This window comes from Pseudochaenichthys georgianus, chromosome 1 (genome assembly GCF_902827115.2).
Source record: "Pseudochaenichthys georgianus chromosome 1, fPseGeo1.2, whole genome shotgun sequence".
Classification (NCBI taxonomy): domain Eukaryota; kingdom Metazoa; phylum Chordata; class Actinopteri; order Perciformes; family Channichthyidae; genus Pseudochaenichthys; species Pseudochaenichthys georgianus.
In genome coordinates this window covers 25,312,108-25,332,017 of record NC_047503.1, presented here as the reverse complement: position 1 = coordinate 25,332,017, position 19,910 = coordinate 25,312,108, and the positions used below count along the sequence as shown (strand labels likewise).

Genomic DNA, 19,910 nt, shown 5'->3' with positions numbered 1-19,910 from the left:
GTTAACTTATTGTGTAATTAAATAAAGGACAATGTATGACCACAAAACAAACACGATATCTAATCGCTAATTCCTCATTAACTCACCTGCAGTCGATCCTGGAGATATGTGTGAGTCTGGATTTGTTGGATCCACAGGGCTCGATGAAGTAGCGTGAGGTGAGGACATTGGCCCGCACCCCTACAACAGGGGCACCTTCATGGTCCACAGATGTACAAACCAGTGCACACGCTCCTTTTGGCAGGTCTGTTACCCATGTTCTAGTAGAGAGAGTAAAGACTTTGGATTAAAAAACACATTTAATCTGAGCAGAACATCACAAAAAGATGAAGACAAACACAAAAGAGAGACAGAGGGAGCGAGAGAAAATCAATGTGTACCTGAGCACCAGGTGGTCTCTGGTGGGGTGTGGAGCCATGGTGTTCCTGACATACTGGTAGACCTCTGTCCTCTCATCTAACGTCTCCACCACCCGGCTCTCCAGCAGGTCCTCGTCCCAGTAGCCCTGCTCCCGCAGCACTCTGGTCAGAACCTCCTCAGGACCCACAGGCATCTCCACGGTCACCTTCCACAGCCGCAGAGGATAGCCATCATGCACCTGGGGAAACACGGGAAAGACCAAAACAAACTTAACATGCAGTTCTTTTTAAATGATTCATGTTTAGCTGCATTTTAAGCCTTCATTTGGCAGCCTAAATCATAGGGATGACACGATAAAATAAGAGAGTGATTACGAATTAAATGCAAGAAAGGTCCCTGGTCCTGAATATCTTGTGATATTAAAGTCGTATTATTTTTGTGAAAGAATCTCCTATTTTAATATTGTGTGTCACAGTCTTCAGGCTAAAAACACCTTAATCTTGAAATCTGTCAGGAGGTAATATCCTGGAGATCCCATATTTTTTAAATGAACTTTAAAAGTCTAATGCTACGTTCACACCGGACGCGATGCGAATATTCGCTTCGCTCTAAACGCTCCTATCGCATCGCTCTAGTCGCTCGAGTTTCACCGCGGCTGCCAGCTGTGTTTACTCACATCATTCAAACAAGACGCGCTGGCTCGGGAGCTACAACTACAACAAAATGAACATATTTTACCGTGATTAAATTGTAATACACGTTTCTAAATGATGCCGATGTAACAACATACTGATACCGGTTAGTAAAAACCATGAATTAATGCTTTGACAAGTCTGCAGACAGACGGCAGGCGAAAAACCTTTTAAAATGCTTGTTTTCTGAATGGAGATTGGGTTGACCAGGCTAAGCTAACGTTGTATATGCTCACTGCGCACTCATAACAACGGCCTACAGACATAAATAAACCAGCGACTGTATTCGCCATGACACAGTCTGTGGTTTGTTCTTGTTTAACTTTTGTACAGTTTCTGAACAGATATGAGGAGCTGTGATCTCTGTGTGCTAACTGCTAACGGCTGATGTTTTCTGGTTGAACGTCAGTGACTGCAGGCTGAGATCCTCACCGCTGATTGGCTTCCGCGAGAACGCGTCACGTGAATTTGACGCCCGAGTTGAAAAAAATTGAACTCTCGCGTTTGACGCGGCCCCCTTCAATCGCGTGATTCGTGCCACGTCCACCGCTTCATGTGCGCCGTCGGAGCGAATTCGCGTCTGATCGTGTCTCTGCATTGACTTTACATGTAATCGCACCGCCCCCAAACGTCGCATCGCGTCCGGTGTGAACGTAGCATTATGCAAGTGTTCAGTGGCTTCATTTAGGATATCTAATGTCATCAGTCATATTTACAGAAATTAGAAGAGGTATTCCAGCCACCAACAGTGAGGCTGTGTTTCAAAACCTCCTAATGCCCTTCAGCAAAGTCAGCTGCTTCGCTCTGCCATCAGATGATAAAAAACACTCTGCGCCTTGTGACTCAAACTGGAGCAGAAGATAACCTCATCCAGAGCCCTCGCACACTAGACACAGGAAATGTAGGCCTGGGATAATGGTGAGCTTGTGTTGTGTGTGTGTGTGTGTGTGTGTGTGTGTGTGTGTGTGTGTGTGTGTGTGTGTGTGTGTGTGTGTGTGTGTGTGTGTGTGTGTGTGTGTGTGTGTGTGTGTGTGTGTGTGTGTGTGTGTGTGTGTGTGTGTGTGTGTGTGTGTGTGTGTGTGTGTGTGTGTGTGTGTGTGTGTGTGTGTGTGTGTGTGTGTGTGTGTGTGTGTGTGTGTGTGTGTGTGTGTGTGTGTGTGTGTGTGTGTCAGGCTGATGTCATCCTGGGATAGAGTCCAGTTCTGGGATGGGAAAGAGAAGCCAGGGACAGGCCAGTTTCACACGGATGTGTTTCTATACAGGAAACCATAACTGCTGGTTTTCCACTCGGTATTTAGAGAGGCAGGAGAGAGGGAAAGGCAGACATGAAGAGGAAAGGGGACGACAGGAAACACAGATAGCTAAAAAGCTAGTGTGTGATTTATGAATGGTGGCGTGTTTACACAAATCCGTTTTTTCTCTCCCATTAATTCCTATTTAAAGGACCCCTATTATACTGTTTTTCATCAATATATCATAGGTCTCAGTTATATACAAAACATGTCTCTGAAGTGTTTGGCTCCAAACACCAAACAGATCACCCATTGCAGCATCCCATAATCCCCTCTGTTTCAGCCCTGTTTCAAAAGTGCTGATTCTCTGTCTGTTACTTTAGATGAAAATAAGGAGCCACTCTCTCCCCACGCCCCTCTGAGAGGTATTTGGTTAAAAAGAACACAATGATGCTCTAGGAGGAGATTCAGGTGATAAGGGGGGGGGGGGGGGGGCTAATGGTTACACAAGCCAAAAAATCGTTATGACATCATAAAGTGGCCAAAATCTGATCAGCTCATTTTCAGACAGGTTTTTATAGAAATGGATCAGGACAAAAAGTGAGAGAATCTTTTTTCCTGAAACTTTGTGGAGTGGATTTTGCACAATAGGTGACCTTTAATGAATCCCTCTGCCAAAGAGTGTTTTTTAAATGAACTATAGAGATTAAATCATGTGGGCTTACCTTCCTACAGGCCAGCTCGGCGTGCTCAGGTGTGGAACAGCTGTCGTAACCTTTGAACTTGTCCTTGGCGTCTTTGAGCAGGGTGTCCAGGCTGTCCCGCAGGAAGGCCCTGAAGCCTCCGTGGCCGGCCTCTTCACCGGCGAGCTCCTCCAGACGCCGCGGCAACAGCGCCTGCTCCACGTACGAGTTCCTGCAGCGATTCATCTCCTCTGGGATCTGTGGGGACGGAGGAGAGGGAGGAGCATTAGAGACAGCTGTAAATATGTGTGATTTACATATTTTATTTGTTCTTTTTTCAGAAGATTTGATTTAAAACATTTAAAAAAAGTATATAAGGCATCAAATCTGCTTTGAATATATGTTTTTAAACGTGTCTGGAGGGGATTGTCAAACTTAAAAATGGTAAGAGTAACTTAGTCTCTAATGAAACGTTTTGTCAGGCAACCTGAGCGTATAAGACTGCAATTACAAACCGACACACACCACATCCTATTTTCATCTCCTTGTTAGCCTAGCTCATTCTCATTATTTCTCTCTCATCGTCCTCAATGTTTATTTGTTAAAACTGGCTTTAAATGGAGACAAATTACTGTAAGTTATTTTTCATATCCTTTTATGAACCTTTGCAAGCAAATACAGATCAAATTAAAAGGAAATCATTTGGGAGGTAATTGAGTTGCCTTGCTGTGTGATGTGACCATGACAGGAAACAAGAAAGCAATCTAATTAAACTGAACTAATAACCTGCAGTATGCAGCCTCTTAGCATTTACCGTAGCATGTCAGAGGAGACTGGGCAGAGCAACGTTTTAGGCTGAATGAGATTGAAATTGGATTAGTAATAGTGTAGTTTGCTGATTATTATTATAATTTGATAATATTATTATAATATTAATATTTCCTGTCAAGTCAAGTGATTTCCTTGTTGACTCATGGATTTATGGGTTTGCAGCTTCTAATTTATTTCCACCTTCTTTTTCCACCAATGTTTGGTATAAATGGAAAGAGAGATGAAGTTAAGTCTGCCCAACGGTGACTTAAACAGGTTTGCCCATTTACTTTACACAATCATGAGGAAATTACATCATGAATTGAATCAGTGACTTATGCCATGTTAGATACTATATATGTTTACAAGTGTTTGGCAATGGCACGGGAAAGTGAGCCGACATAAATTCTGTCAGCAAACACGCCTTCATTGACCTTCAGTCAGCAAACTACATTTCATTTTCATGCTAACTTTAGCTTTAAAGCTCAAGTGTTGTTCACTACTGACCCGAAAGAGTTTGCTGCACTCCTGGATCATGTGTGCCAGGCCGTGAGTGGCAGCCAGGTTCTCATTCAGGTCTCTTTGGTCCGGCTTTCCCAGTGTCTGCTTCCTGTTCATCACCCTTTGACCAAGGCAGAGGGGAAAGAAGGACAGTATGATTAGTAACAGCATTCATCATCCAGACAGCGTTCATTGGAGAGAGTGGAGGAAGCGGGTTGAAAGAAAGAACACTTACACCAGATGAACCCTCTTCTAGCTTCACATATATTTCTTAATAAGATAATATGTTTATGTAATCATTCTATTTCCTCTGTCTCTCCCTCTTCCTCCCCTGTCCAGCTTTGCTCTCCCTCCCTCCCCCTTTCTTCTCTATCCTCCATCTATTCTACAGTATCCGGCTCTTTTGTTTCTTTAGATTGACCCTTTCCTGTTTTGAGAATGTACAGCATATTTCGTATGGAAGCTGCTAATACAAAATCTATATCAGTGGTGGCAATCAAAACAAAGGCAGTGACTGCGGCTGTGAGGTAGTGTGGTCGTCAACCAATCGGAAGGTCGGTGGTTAGCCCCTGTCAACATGTCGATATATTCTTGGGCATGATGGCATGGCTAACGGGGTGTGAATGCTGACTTGTTTATGTAAAAGAGCTTTGAGGGCTCGTAATGAATGAAAAAGCGCTATATAAATGCAGTCCATGCCATTTAAATGAGAAGATGACAGTAGTGGAGCAGACACACACCTTGGCGAGGAGCTCTCCTTGCGGCGCAGGGTGTTGAGGTGGAAGAGGGATGGCGCCAGACACACAGCCAGGTTGGTGGGAGTCATCTGGTTCTCGGACACGCTGGCCGTCACGTCGCTCAGCAGGCAGAGCAGCGTTTTCAGCACCTCGCGGTTCTCGTCGGGCAGCAGCAGCACGGCGGCCCGCGCGGCCTGCAGACGCAGCTCTTTAGGCATGTCTGGAGAGGAAGAGGAATTATGTCAGGGCTCGTTTTTTTACATTATATACAGAAGAATAACCTTTGGCATTCTACATAATGACTTTTTCGAGTCAAGAAGTTAGCTATGATCTATGTGTCTTGTCTAAGCCTACGTGTGTGTGTGTGTGTGTGTACACTATATGACGTTCTTCATGTACAGGAATGGTATTGTTTCACTTTATACAAACAGTTCCGAATGCAAAGGTCGAGAATGTGCAGGGATGTGAACAGTGAGCCAAAGAAGGATGAACCAATCACTTATATAACATCATTCCACAGGCATTTCCTGCGCTCGTGTTGTTTGTTTTCTTATTACGGTTTCACAATTGTCTTGCTTCATGGCAGGCAAGCATCTACAGCTCTAAAACAATAGCATCTTGTGCATTCCAGCATGCAATCCTCTTACAGACCGGTGGCTGTGTTTGTGAGGTAATGCATGTATTGTCTCAACAAGATTTTGTTTACTATTTCAATGTAGGTTTGCGTGTCCTTACACTGATAGATCTGGAGGAAGGTCTCAGAGAGTTTGCTAGTGAGCAGGGGTTCTGGCAAATCTCTGAAGTACTGCTTCAGCATGTCGGCAACGTCATAAGCCGATTGGCCCTCGTAGTTGACGCCTCCCCCGTCTGCGCCGCTGGACTCGTTCATCTGGCGAAGAGCTTGGATACGAGATTTAACACCTGATTTCCTGAAAAGACCCACCTGGACAGAAAGTGACATGGGGGGGAGAATGGTTACATTATGCATACATACACAAGAATAGCTATGTCCGCTTGGAACTGTAGTTCCCTCATAAGTAATTACCATGAGTAATGTTTGATACTATCATGGAGGCGTATCAAAAAGGATTCATGAGCCCAAATCTTATTTGCAATGACCTTTAAGTGATTATAAAGCTGCAGACTGTTATAATTGAAAAATTACATTTTGGCTTATCCTCAAATCCGGAGCTTTCAGTCAATATGGTGACATCACTGCAGATTCTGTTGACTGTATTTATAAGAAGCTCCATGACACCCAGTAGGCATCGCTGTACTGAATGCTGTGTAGGGCCTCATCAGTAGCCTTTTAAGGCCGTATGAAATGGCAATGTTGGGAGGAAAAGAGAAATAGGCTGCCGGCCGATGCCAGCCTGAATATTTTCCATGAGCTTTCACCACCTTCAAACAGAGGCGCCTTGTCCTGCTTTGAATAGAACAGCATCACTCTGTTTTCTGGTTCGTCCTCTGTTATTAGCTATTTTCTACCAACTCCTTTCTTTCCTCTATGCATGTGCAAGCATATAGTACTCACACACACTAAGATAACTCAGTCATAATGTCCGTGGATTAAACAGACAGACACAGGTGATTTAACAGCTGCACACTTTGACTCTCTCCAGACCTCCATGCTTCAGCGGGGGAGAGAAGAACTGTAAACACTTACCGACTAAGTGTGTTTTCTGAGACATAACAAACACTGAAAAAACTGTGGATGAATATTTGACTGATTGCACATTACGTATCTTTAGCACCAGATTATTGTTCTCTGTGTGAACTGAAAACGGAACCTCAATGACAGAGTGGAAGCAGCTTTGACATTCCATGTACATTGTAATTACAGTATATGCAAATGTTTATATATACATATGTCTATATGTGTACTTATTGTTACCTGGTCGAGGCACTGGCTGCGTAAATAGCGCATGGCCTGCTGGATCCCCTGAGGGAGCGGCTGGCCTGTCCGTTGGACCATGACTTGTAGTGGCACACCGAACACATTCCTGTCTTTGTAGTCACGCACCTTGATCCGCTTCATAAACTTTGGCACAGCCCTGCAATATGCACACACAAGAGAAACAAACTCATCAACATCTGCTGCATAATGACATGAATTAAGATACAAATTAAGTTGTTCAGGTGTTGAAGGATTTCTTTAAATGCTTCCATTCTTACTCAGTTTCTTAGATGATGGATTGGACATATTTTTGGTCAAGTGGAATTTGTTTAGCTCTGCAGCACTAAATCACATCCGGACAGAAATAGACCAGCTACCCAAATGTGTTTTAAGTGTGCAAGGAGGAAACCAAGCAGCTGTAGAAGCCTGTCTCCAGGTGTATGAGAGGGGAGGATAAACAGGGCATGGGATGTACCGACGGGTGTCAAAAGAGGAGGATCCCACCATTTTATACATCCGCACAAAGTGTCTGTCTCACTGTTTGTTACTTTGTGTGTTTGTGGGCTTGGGAGCAAGTGAACACCAAGTCTATAACCACAAACCCCAGAGTTGAAACATCAGCTCCGACCGTTTCACAAGAATGCACCCACAGATTTATGGCTGTGTATCTATCTGCATGGGTGTGAGTGTGTTTAGCAGAGAGACGCTATGTGTGACTGAGGACAGGCGCGTCTTTGTAGAAGCCGTTCACAAGACTTAAAACGCATCTCAGAATTACAGTTTGGGAAAAAATGGAAAGGAAGCATATTAAAGATCCGTGCCCGGAATTCTGGATATGTGTGGACCTTCGGCGGCTAACAAGCAGCCTCTGTCTTTCAGAGAGCCTCAGCCTGTCATAAGACCACCACAACGCCTTCTATTCCTGTCCTAGGGAAGGCCTCGGGTAGAAGAAAGAAAGAAAGTGGAAAAACAAGAATATGATGCGATTTCTCACTTTATTTTCTTAAAACTTTTAAAGTTGTATGACATTTCCATACATGTTAGAACATCTGTTTTGTGTTACTGTGATCCTGTGTGGTATATTTATTTAATATTTCACAAGTTTTATGTTTTGACTTGGAAGAATGTCCAGTATTCAAAAGTTAAATCTTGTTTACATCACTTATATTTTTGACTGCTTTTCCTTTAATTATGTATCTTTAGCCCCACATGATTGTTCTCTGTGTGAACTGTAAAATGAAAACTGGAATCTGGAAACAGCTTATATATCTATGTACATTGTAATTACAGTATATGCAAACGTTTATATATACATATGTCTGCTTTTCCTTTGGGGCTTCCCTATCACATGATCTTTCTAAAAGACTTTTACCTAGCATCTAACTTCCGACAAAAGGGAAAGATGCAAAAATCGAAGGCAGAAGTACAGTCGGAGAGAACTGTAAACTTGTAAAGCGGATACAGCAACAAGGAAGACATTATGTGCCATTGGAGAATCACAAGCAGATAATAAAGTATATATAAAGATAGCCGAGAAGTGATACAGAAGGTGGAGGGATAATGGCTGTGGACAGATCCTTCCAGCCTCCAGCTCTGGTAACACCATGCGTGTGAACTGCTATGATTGCCCCGTTGAGAAAAAGACAATGTACGGCCCCTTCCCAGCAATTACGGGCCTGGGAAAAGAATGTGAAACCCAACCTCTGTGGACAGCCGTCGCCACACAACAACCTGCAGATGGAGGGGATCGGGAGACGGGTGGGATAGGAGTTGGATTGATGGTTTGCTAAGTGGAAGTATTTGATGGCATCATTTACAGTAATTAATTAGCCAGACACAGGTGGCCTCATGCAGGAAAAACAAGCTTTAAAGTTGTATTATGCATGTTGAACAATCACCATATGAAGTCCCCCTATCCCTAATACTCCCTGTTCCTTACACAAGAAATATAATTGTACTGTAGTCCACTCACCAGCTGAAGCCATGTTTGTTTGTAGGGGTGTGTCTCTCCAGCAGAGCAGTGAGCTGTAGCAGAGAGAGCTTCTGGAGCAGATTCATCTGTAGCACAGACTGGCAGCTAATCTGGAGCCGGGCCGACGCCAAGCTGGGCCGATGAGAGTTCTGGAAGCTCGGCCAGCGCAGTTTCTGTGGTCTGGAGAATGTTCAGGGAAACGAGAGGGAGAGAGCACAAATTGAGCTGTGATTAAAAACGAGCAGTCAAACTCTTTGGATCTGTGTCATGCTTTTGTGTACACATAAACTTAGAATACAAACAAAGCCACACACAGTTGGTAGTTTCACCTGCCAAGTGATCAGTTAAGGGATTACAGGGATTTAGGTACACATCAATCAGGAGATTGTCTTAAAGACTAAAAAGTTGTACACCCCCAGAATGTAATTCTGCCTGCGGATTCCTGAAGGAACAACAGCCGTGCCCATGGAGACCAAGCAGCATTCCAGAATATTCAGCACCATTACGTCAGGAGAGGAGTCTCAGCGTGTCCCCGTGTTTATCCTTTGCTGTCACCGTCCATGGAAAACTATGTTTTGTCGGTGCCTGAGTGTTTGTCTTTCTATTGTTTTGTTGTCTTTGAGCATTTCAGGCATTTAGGTAATGTACTGTAAGGCAGGAGTTTTACAGAAGAATACTAAGAGCATGAGCTTGTTTGTTTGAAATGTACTTGACTCTGAACACTAAAAGATAGTATGAAAAGGTTATATGAATGTAGTTTTTCACTGGAACGACTACAGGATAAATAGTCCCTATAATGCGAGAGAAACGTCTTTGAATTTGCCATTACAAAGAGATGAAAACTAAGAAACCAATATCTTAAAACCATGGCTAGATACCATGAGTGGTAGGTGAGATTTTCTTTTCTGTCATAATTTGTGTCAAGAAACTCATGGTTATCCTGCATTAGTAAAAAGACAATATAAATGTTCTTCACTGACCTGCTGGTTCTGGTTAGAGACGCGCCGACCCCAGAATCTCTCCTCTCTCTCATCCCCTCCTCCCCCTCTCCCAGCGGGTTTCCTGTGCTGTCTTGGTCACTTCCGTTTTCAGTCTCCTCCAGCCGGTTCTGCAGAGGAGAGGATGGGCAGGGGGAGGCAGAGTCTAGTGCCGAATCCGAGTCTCCTTCTTCCTCTTCATCCTCCTCCTCTTCCTCCTCCTCTCCGGCCCCAGCCTCTGACCAGGCGTTAACAAAGCGCTGCAGGCCGCTGACATGTTGCAGCACTTGCTCCAGTTTGCGCTCGTCCCCCTCCTCCTCCTCTTCCTCCTCCTCCCGCTCAGTGTAGGGGACGTTGTCGTAAAAGCTGAGCCGGCTGTCGACGGATCCCACCGAGCAGTGCCGCTGGCGTCTGCTCTGCCGCCCCCTGAGGGTCACCGAGTTCCCGTTATCATTCCCATTGTTACTGCGTGAACTCCCATCCTGGAGGGCTTTGGGGAAGGTCCCAGGCTTGTGACCTTCTGGTAAGTAGAAGAAGATCATACCCCCTTCTCCCTCCTCTTCCTCTTCTTCAGTTTGTCTGCTATTGTCTCGAACACTGCAGTTGTTCCTGTGGTTCTGCTCATCAACTGTCATCCCACTGCTAGCTTGGCAGGGGATGGGTGGCGCAGATTTGAGTGTGGGTGTAGTTTGTCGCTCTGAAGCTTGTTGGGGAAGGCTGAAAGGATCGAAACCCTCCAAATACATCCCGCCTCTCTTACTAGAGCCCGCCGCTGTGCTGTGGCTGCGAGCGCGAGTCACCGGGCTCGGCGTGCTCACTGCACTTCCACTGCTAGCTTCCGATTGGCTGCTCCCAGTGCTCCCAGTGCTGGTCTGTGTGGAGTAGGATACTGAGCGATTCCGGTTGAGTGTCATAGTCTGAGCGGGATTGTGCTGGTGATTGAGGTTGAGGTTCATACTGGAGATGTCCACACAGTTGAGCCTTCGCAGCTTGTCATCATCCAGACCCTCTTTGATGACAGGCTCACTGATCTCTATCTTCCCCCCGCTGGTGCTCCCCTTCTTCTTTCTCTTGGAGGAGGTGCCGCTGCGCAGCCGCAGACTCTCCATCCTCTTGAGGAAGCTCTTTGCTCTTGAGCGTGTGCTCTTGCCGCTGCCACCTCCTCGGTCCAGACTTCCTCCTAGTCCTCCCATGCCTGTTTTCACATCAAAGGTGAACTGTTCGAGTGTCTCCAGGGGCGACGGAGGCATCCCATCAGACAGAGAGTCCTCGTTAGCGCATCCTGACCCGCCTGTGCCCGAGGATGAGCACATGCTTGCTACAGAGCTGGCACGAGTGGCGCCGGAGGCTTCATTTTTTAAGGTGGCACCATGGCTCTTCTCTTCTCTCCCTACACTCCCGCTGCTGTGGATGGAGCCCACTTCAGGCTGCTCGCTGAGGTCGGTCAGCACACTCTCTGAACTGTTGGCTTCGCGCAGGGTGAGCTTGCCTTTCTGGGATGCCTCCTTTGGGAATGGGGGTGGCACAGCATCTGCTGGTAGTGAGGAAAAAACCTCCAGCTCCTCCATACGGGACCAGCGCTTGCTGTCCCTCTGGAAGGTCCAGCGGCCACTGATGGCACAGGGCTCGTCCTCATCGGAGTCCTCGCTCTGGAGAAGGGAGAAGGAGGGAATAGGGGACAGGGAGAGAGAAATAGGAGGAAGAGATGGAAAAAAGGAGAGGGAGGGAGAGGAACAGTTAGAGAACATTATGCATTGCTACGTTTTCCATTTCTTTTCCAACATTCCTCACCTTGGTCCAGGAAACTTTCTAGAGTTATGGAATTTATTTTATAAGTGTTGCATTTGCCCTTTGTCTTGTGTGCATTCACGTGTGCTTTCCAAATGTATCTATGTTTTTGTAAACTATATAAAATATACTTATGGCTGTAAAATGCCCCACAACCTAAGAGCCTTTACGAGATCATTTGACACGGAATTCTACAATAGTTTTTATACAACATCATCCTAAACTGAGTCGCTGTGGTTAGGCGTATGACCAGCCAGCAAACAGGATTCAGCTTCTTCCCGACTGCTTGGACAATAAATACGAAGACAAAAAAGTGACCATCACTGGGTGCCATGCAATTTCACAAAGTGCACACACCTCCCCCAGTTTGGTTAATCTATCTCAGGCCCTGGAGGGAGTTCAGGAAATTCCATCATGACCCCCATAGTTTGTAGTGCAGCCGGCTAGACTGGGGTCGCTCCCCCCTAGTGTTTATCCCCTCTGTCTGTGTATATGCACGCACACACACACACACACACACACACACACACACACACACACACACACACACACACACACACACACACACACACACACACACACACACACACACACACACACACACACACACACACACACACACACACACACACACACACACACACACACACACACACACACACACACACACCACACACACACACACACACACACACACACACACACACACACACACACACACACACACACACACACACACACACAGTCAATGATACACTTCTACTGTCGTTGCTTATTCGTTATCTATGAGAGTGACATATATACGCTTTCAAACACACAAAGCTGGGAGATTCCAAAAAGCCATCTTCACAGATCCCAATCCAAGTGGTGGACCAAACCACACGCTAGAATGTAACCACTCATTTATCTTTAGCTTTCTGAAGCCTTATCTTTAATCTTACAGTTAAGAAAGCAATAACTTTAGAGGGTTTAAAGCAATAATTAGAACCCCCTTTACACATATGCCGAGAAATGTGCAGTTCAAAAAGAAAATCCATTAAAAAAACGGTCAAATTCACAAAACTCATGCTCCACTAGCTGAGTGCCAGTGTTCCATGGGCTTCATATACTGGCATCCTTAATTATATGTTTGCAGTGGAAACATTACGTAACTTCAAATAAAAAGTCACAGGGTTTTTGATCAATCGATGTGACCATATAGTGGACAATAGCAACTTTTGTGACATTTTCAGATTCCTACATGTTTTCTTTTCTCTAGTTATGTTGGTTGGAATGTGAGATAACTGCACAGAGAGCGTTGATTGGCCAACAGAGCGTCAAGCATTTATCAACATTCTGGAGCTATATTATCCTCAAACCATCAAACCACCAAAGCATTCACTGAAACGGTAGGAGCTTTGAACCTCACAAGAAGTCTGCAGAAGGAAAACTATGTATTATTACTATTGGACAGATAGAAAGAACAAACCAAAAAAGAAGGGATGGAGATTTAAGAGAGAGGGAATGTTAAGACATGAGGAGATCAATGCATTCCTAAGCTGTCTAAGGAGGGGGTTGTCATCCTGCAAAGATGGCAAATAACCTCTTTGACTCCTCTACTCTTGTTGACTCCTGAAATGAAAGGTGACACGGAAAGGGTCATCCTAATGAATACCACCACACACAGAACAAGGATGCTACTATGCACCACTTAAGGCTGTTTGTGAATTAAGGTTAGTTAGTAGAAAAACGAGCAAATCTTGTCGCAAAGTGACAGTGCAAGTTAGTCTGAGTGGTTTACTTCAAAGGTGCTAAAACCATATACACACAATTATCATCATTTCTTCAAGAGGCTTGTTTCTTTGAACGTGTAATCTAAGAATGTGGTGTTTGAGGGAGTTGGCACTCAATCAAATACATCTATTGAGTTTGATCACATACAGGCGATGTTGGGTTGTTCGTTCTGCAAGATTGCGACAAAGCAGCAGTCTAATTCCTTTTATGGTGAGCCAGAAGTATGAGGAAGTATTTGAGAAAGAAGGGGAGCATGCCCTGAGTAGGGGGAGGTTCTGGTCAATGCAACCCCTTCATTTAGACATTAAAGTGATCCTCCTTCCCCCGAGGGTCCTCTCAGCCCACTTGATATAGAAATCAACCCAACAGGTGCCTTCTCATTAAACCAGACGAGAGAAAGACCATGCTTTCCCCCTGTGGCCAACAGAGAACCCACGTTTGAGGTGAGGGAATGCAATTGTGGTTGAGGAGGCTTGCATGGGGGCTTTTCAGAAAGGTGTAGAGTTAATGCGTGTGCATGTGCACTTACTCTTTTTCTCTGCGGTGATATCTCCAGTCTCATCAAAGCACACTTGTTGAGGGTGTTCAGTCTCCTGAAAACACAAAAACACACACACATGCAACATTAGACACATTCAAAATGGACTCTAAAATATGCTAACCATCTGCTTTTTCCCAAAACACAAACCTCTCATCGCCAAGAGGCTGTATGGTGGAAGACAGGAGGAAACAGAAGGAAAGAGAAGAAGATGAATAAAGAAGGGGAGCTCGGCTAATGAGCTGCTGAAGGATAATCTTCACATGAGTGGGAAGATAAAGAGAGGGAGACAGAAAAAGAGAGCGCAAGGAGAATGAAATCTGCTGGAGTAGTGACGAGAACTTGGGGAGGGGACAGAAAGCTTATCCCCCCGGCCACCTGGAGAAGGGGAGAGGGTGGTGGCTGGGTCCACCCTCTAGAGAGCTCTTAGGGCAGATCATGTAACAATAGAGAGATGAAGGGATGGGAACTGGGGGATAGTCTGGGTTGTGGGGAGGGGGCTGAAAGGCTGCCAACAGAGGAGACATTGAGATGATGGCTTCCAGATGTGTGGGGGGGGGGGGACACCTGCTGTGGTTTATTACTGAAAGTCAGTATTTGATGAAGTCGACTCCATTAAGTAGCTATCAACTTTCCCCAAATACGCTAATTCATATAGCTGGGGCACCAAGTAGGAAGCAAGCTAGTGCTTTTCAATGATACTTATGGCGTTAAGGTATTTTAAACATAGACTTACTAACATGTCTGAGACTTAAAACAACTTACAAGATGAAGAGAAAGACTGTAGAGAGCGCTGCGTGACCGTAGCATGCTGCAGTCAAAGGTATAGTGAGATATGTGCGTGCCAGGACGATACAAAATGATTGAGGCACACACTATCAGAGACTGAAGAAAACTACGAGAAGGAGATATGGCCAATGAGAGCTCAATGCAAAGGGAAACGGAACAGTGCATCTCTTCAATGTGCTTATCGTGTCATTATTTTATCTCATCGGCAACTTTCCAAAGCATGCCTCCTTTTGAAGTCATGCCCTCATGGTTTCATTTGGGAGAAAACAAGAGATGGAAGAAGATTTTCCAGAAGAAGAAAGGCGCATAAGATCAAAAGAAGAGAACATACGTATGAAAGGATGACTTGTAATCTCACCTGCAGAGAGCCTCAATGGCGTCTCGATCGAGGAAGTCGTGGTCCCTGGTGACTGAGGAGATGTCGATGGGGAACAGGGCATCTAAACAGAGAGGGTCTGGTTAGTGTGGGCATCTTCCTGCCGCTGATTGGATCAATGTGTTCAGATCAATCTAAAGATACAACCCCTAGCCTCAGAAAAACCCACCCACACTAACACCCACCAGGGCCTTCCGTCCCACCTTCTCCCCCCATACAGCCTCGATGAAAAGCTAAAAGAGGAAGTAGCGTCTTAGCCGACCAAACAAACACAGCTGCAGCTTTCAGACCGGCAGGCAGGGGGGATGTGGAGCACAGAGGGAGAGAACAGGGGATTGATTGAAGAATGACAATAGGTACTCCAGAGCTGCTCAGAGGTCCCACTTCCTTTTCTCCTTCTCCCTCCCTTGTCTACTTCATTAACAGACTCACTTATTTACTCAGTTGCAGCGTTATGGCACATCATATCATTGGATCATAAAGAATATTTAAATAAATGGGTTTTAAGATGTTTTCTGGAATGTGTGGACCCAACCCAAAATAGGAATCTCGCATTTGTGGCCCCGAGGGGCGATGTTGATAAGAACATGCTGTTCAAGGGACGGCAGACCTTTAAGCCTACTGTAGTGATTCCGGCCTATCAGTCTGCTTATCTTTAGTGGGGCAATAGTCCTGAAAGCACAGACAATAGAGATTGTGCCACCGATACAGGGGAAGGAAAAATGTGTCATGCCTCGGCACACATTCCTACTTAGTTGAGACGGCTGCATAACCAACCAGCGGTTTGTTTAAAATCTGCACAGTGATTGATTGCCGATTGCACTTTTGTGTTGCTGTTGGTGTGTAGAGAAACAGTCTCATCACCTGTGCAAAAGCACAAAGAGCCTTCCGTTCCAATAGGAAACCTTTCACGGTTAATTGGCAACAAGCAATGACCTGTTGACAATGGTAGCTTGGCCTGCTGTCATCGTCATGTAGTTACATAAGGGCAACTGGTATACCTACGGCATGCCATAGTGTAGTTGAAGTAGCTATATGGAGTGTAAAGAATGTTTGATGTGTTTCAGTGAGTGTTTATTTAAAACTCAAAGGTCAGCCAAGGCATTTTTTCTTAACCATATATCATTGGATAAGTAACTTTAGAGGGCATAGAAGTTTATTTGTTTATTTTAACAAGGTAAGAAAGACCCTTGGTCCCAAAACAGTTACTCTGTATGATACATTATGATTATTGTTTGGAATATTCTTTGCTATGGTTAATGTGGCTCTCTCATAGAAAAAGTAAAGCACTCGTGCGAAGGAAAAACACACCCCTTACTCCTGAGGAATGTGTTGATGTATGTGGTATGTAAGCATGCACAGGCACAAGTATGCATGTTGGTGTTTTTTGTTCTTGACTAACGCAACAGTGGTCATCTAGATGAGCTAAACATCACCAAACAAGTGCACAATTTGGTAGTGCAACAACAATTTTGTTACACAAAAAAATAGAAAGGTTCTTCTTGTATGTGATTTCAAATGAATAATAATTCTGGAATATGAGTTGTATTGATGACCATACTTTAGTAAATCTGCCTAACCGACTTCAGTTAAGATTGTGGTAATGTGGTTAACTGAAAGCCTTTGAAATAACTGAAGTCATAACATAGCTTTTAAAATCTGTATGTCACCATTTGCCGTATAACTGTGGCTTCCCTAATAACAGCATACATTTTGTATCTTCATTATTGCCAAATAGGCCGTGAGAGAGGTTGGGGGTATCTCACCGGGGTCCTTACCTTCATACAGCTGGGCGTACTGTGGAAACCCTGCTGCTCGGAGCCAGGTACAAGCCTCTTTGGCTTCAATCTCTGCATAGGACAAAGTGGAAGAAAACAAACGCACATTAGTTGTTGTTACAGAGACCTGAATAACAAATATAATCAATGTTTGTAATAAAAGCATTCAAAACAAAAGCTTTTTTTCCTTCACTAAAGCCTCAATTGAAACAAAGTTTGGAAAAACGTTATCCTCTCAATATATCAAAGTTAGACAAACCTCTGGAACTGAGCACTCCAACATGCTAGCAGCTTATCGAATGTGAACCCCTTGACCTTATCAGCTATCTTGCAGCGGTCACTCTCATCTCACATGCTTCTAAAGCTAAAGCTCAAAGCATCGTTCGTGCAAATTGTGTTAACCCCTTCACATGCCAAGTGTTTGCCACTTATCCAGGTAAAGCGTTGGTATTTGTTGTTCACACAGAAATCTCCAACAGAAAAACGTCTGCAAGAAGACTTCTCCTAAATGGCACAACTGTATCCAAAGATATATCTATATGCCATTTAACAATTCTTGTTTGTTATCTGAGATAAAGTTTGTTTTACAACATATGTTTTATGAATGCAGTGCTGCCCTCCAGCTTCTGTTTGTTCATGATGCCAATATGAAAAAGGACAACCGTTACATCGGTCTTTGATTGAGATGCATGTAGGAAAGAGTTTATAATTATATATCAGATGCATGTTTCGTAAGTCTCCATCAATGTCATTACTAAAGTCAAACATGTTCAGAGTGCTTCTCAAACACTGCTGGACACACATTTCCGTGCTTTCTTTTTAAACACAAGGTGTGAAATGTGTGCTTGTTGTGCTAAGTACTGACTGCGTGTTGAGGTCCACTGTGTGAGAGGAGCCATGGTGATCCCAATTATCAGTGAAAACCTAGATGACATACCAAATGGCTGCCCAAACCCTAGCCTCCTTAATTGCCCCATCACCCCCAGAGACAGCAGTTTGTAGTAGAAGGGAGACAGGCAGAACCATGTCTCCAGGCCTTAAGGATCTGATTTTACAATCGTCTCCTTAGTGGAATGACAGGAATGACAGTAAGTACAAATGTAGCACAACCTTGAGAAAGACTTAAACAAAAGCAGTGTAACAAAGGCAGGAAAGGCCACATAGAGAAAGACTGCAAATCATTCAAGCTTTATACTTGCTAATCCCATTTAAAATGTGAGAACTGTGTTAGATGTCTGAAATGAAGGCAGGGTAGTTAAAAGTTTCCATTTCAACATTCTACAATCCTTGCATTTATAGTAATGTCCTTTGGAGGTGCTCTGTTTGGCTTAGCGTGACTGAGCTAATAGTAACCAGCGGTAAAGATGCAGAAAAGTTTAGTTTAATTATTTTATACCACCAGCAATTCCACCTTATTTCAAGGCTTAATTGCACAAATAAATTGTTAGGTTATTTATCCCAAGTTCAATAACAGAAGAACAAACTGCAACAAAAAATACTAAATTGAGAATTACAGAGATAATAACAATGTTTTACAAAGAATGCCAATAAAGTGAAACCATCGAGGGAGAATGTATGTAAACAAAAGAAATGTAACCATAAAGTACCGTCAGAAAGACAGACAGTTAGGTCACTAGTAGACTACTGCTGCAAAGGGTCTGGGCTCAAGCGTATGAGCATTTACATACCAACAACAAGCCTACATGGCAGACAGACCCACTAACAACAAGGTGTGACCCGACCAAGACAGGGTCTCCCCTCTGCCACTGCAGGGGCAAACACTCCAAAAGCAACCACTCTGACATCAGCGTGAACCCAAGTGTCACGTGACACATTTACAACCATGTTTCAACACTGATTTATTTGACATATGAGCTCTACTTTTCCTTGTGGATGTGAAATCTCTCAGAAGCTGTGTCTAGTGGTTGTGTTCAGCCTACTATTTCTGGAGCGAAGTGAACCCAGAAAAGCGTAGAAACCAAGGGGTAATTATACCAACATTCTTGGAAGCAAGCACCGCATATAGCTAGAGATTCTTGTGTTTGCTTGTGTATCAACGTGTGTTTGACTGTGTGCACATGCTAGTCAGTGTGTGTTTGCAAAGACTGACCTCATGTTTAAAGACAAACCACTCAAAAGACAGTAAAGCTATTCAAATGCAAATTGGACATAGAAACACGTGGTTAGCTTTCCACCCCCAAACCCCAAAAAGAGGGCTATGGCATTCATTAAGATCCTTTGGAGGGAAGATGCCCAGTGACACACACCATTTGGCTAGAATGTGTGTCAAATCTACTTTAGAGTGACATAATGTGGACTTGGTGTGCCTTGAAAACAAAATAATGACAACCATATTCACCAGGCAGATGGATACAAGTGAATACTATTAGTCTGTGCACTGCATCTCCTTTCATTCAAATAGGGAAGCAAGAATATTTTGTTATCTTTTGTTTGGCTGCAGGAAATGGACAGGGGCAGGGGGCATCTGGCACAAACAACCTAACAATAGAGCTGCACACAAATACACTCTTGTATATGTGGAACCTTTATAAAAGTTGGATCAACAAAGCCTTAATAGAGGTTTACAAGAATATCCAAGGCTGATACACATGTTGTCCGACAACACTCACCTACTCCCTTACATATGTTTACTTTGATAACTTGAGATTCATGGGTGTATTTGATTTTTTGTCTTCCTTTGCTGTCCACTCCAATTCCTTAGCCCTCGCCAGGGAACTACCTCACTTCCTTTTCCTGCTTCCCTCACAGGAAGAGAGCTGAGCGGCGCTGCAGTGGCCGCCGACCACCCGGCTGTAAGGCCCTGCCTTCGTTTGTTCCTGGCCAGATAATAGGCGGGGAGGCAGCCAAGACAAACACTGGCTCCGGTGATTGTGTGTGCTTGCTTACCAAACGTCCTCATGGCTAAAGACAGCGACAACACCACACTGGACAAATGTACTGTATGTCTTACACTAAGCTTTTATAACCAGTCAAATATGAAAGCCAG

General features: G+C 44.2%; 1 protein-coding gene across 2 annotated transcripts in view; it reads right to left on the bottom strand.

Moving 5' to 3' along the window:
• dlc1 (DLC1 Rho GTPase activating protein) overlaps window positions 1-19,910 on the bottom strand; it is a 90,432-nt gene that overhangs the window by 537 nt on the left and 69,985 nt on the right. The window contains exons 6-17 of one of the 2 annotated variants that reach the window (XM_034080236.2): window positions 16,904-16,975; window positions 15,108-15,204; window positions 13,952-14,015; window positions 9,865-11,510; window positions 8,885-9,064; window positions 6,910-7,069; window positions 5,751-5,958; window positions 5,019-5,235; window positions 4,285-4,399; window positions 3,010-3,225; window positions 381-598; window positions 87-260 (exon numbers count right to left, since the gene is read on the bottom strand). In XM_034080236.2, coding sequence (XP_033936127.1) covers window positions 87-260; window positions 381-598; window positions 3,010-3,225; window positions 4,285-4,399; window positions 5,019-5,235; window positions 5,751-5,958; window positions 6,910-7,069; window positions 8,885-9,064; window positions 9,865-11,510; window positions 13,952-14,015; window positions 15,108-15,204; window positions 16,904-16,975 — 3,367 coding nt within the window. The remainder of the gene's footprint in view (window positions 1-86; window positions 261-380; window positions 599-3,009; window positions 3,226-4,284; window positions 4,400-5,018; window positions 5,236-5,750; window positions 5,959-6,909; window positions 7,070-8,884; window positions 9,065-9,864; window positions 11,511-13,951; window positions 14,016-15,107; window positions 15,205-16,903; window positions 16,976-19,910) is intronic. The other variant, XM_034080306.2, reaches the window with a different exon arrangement.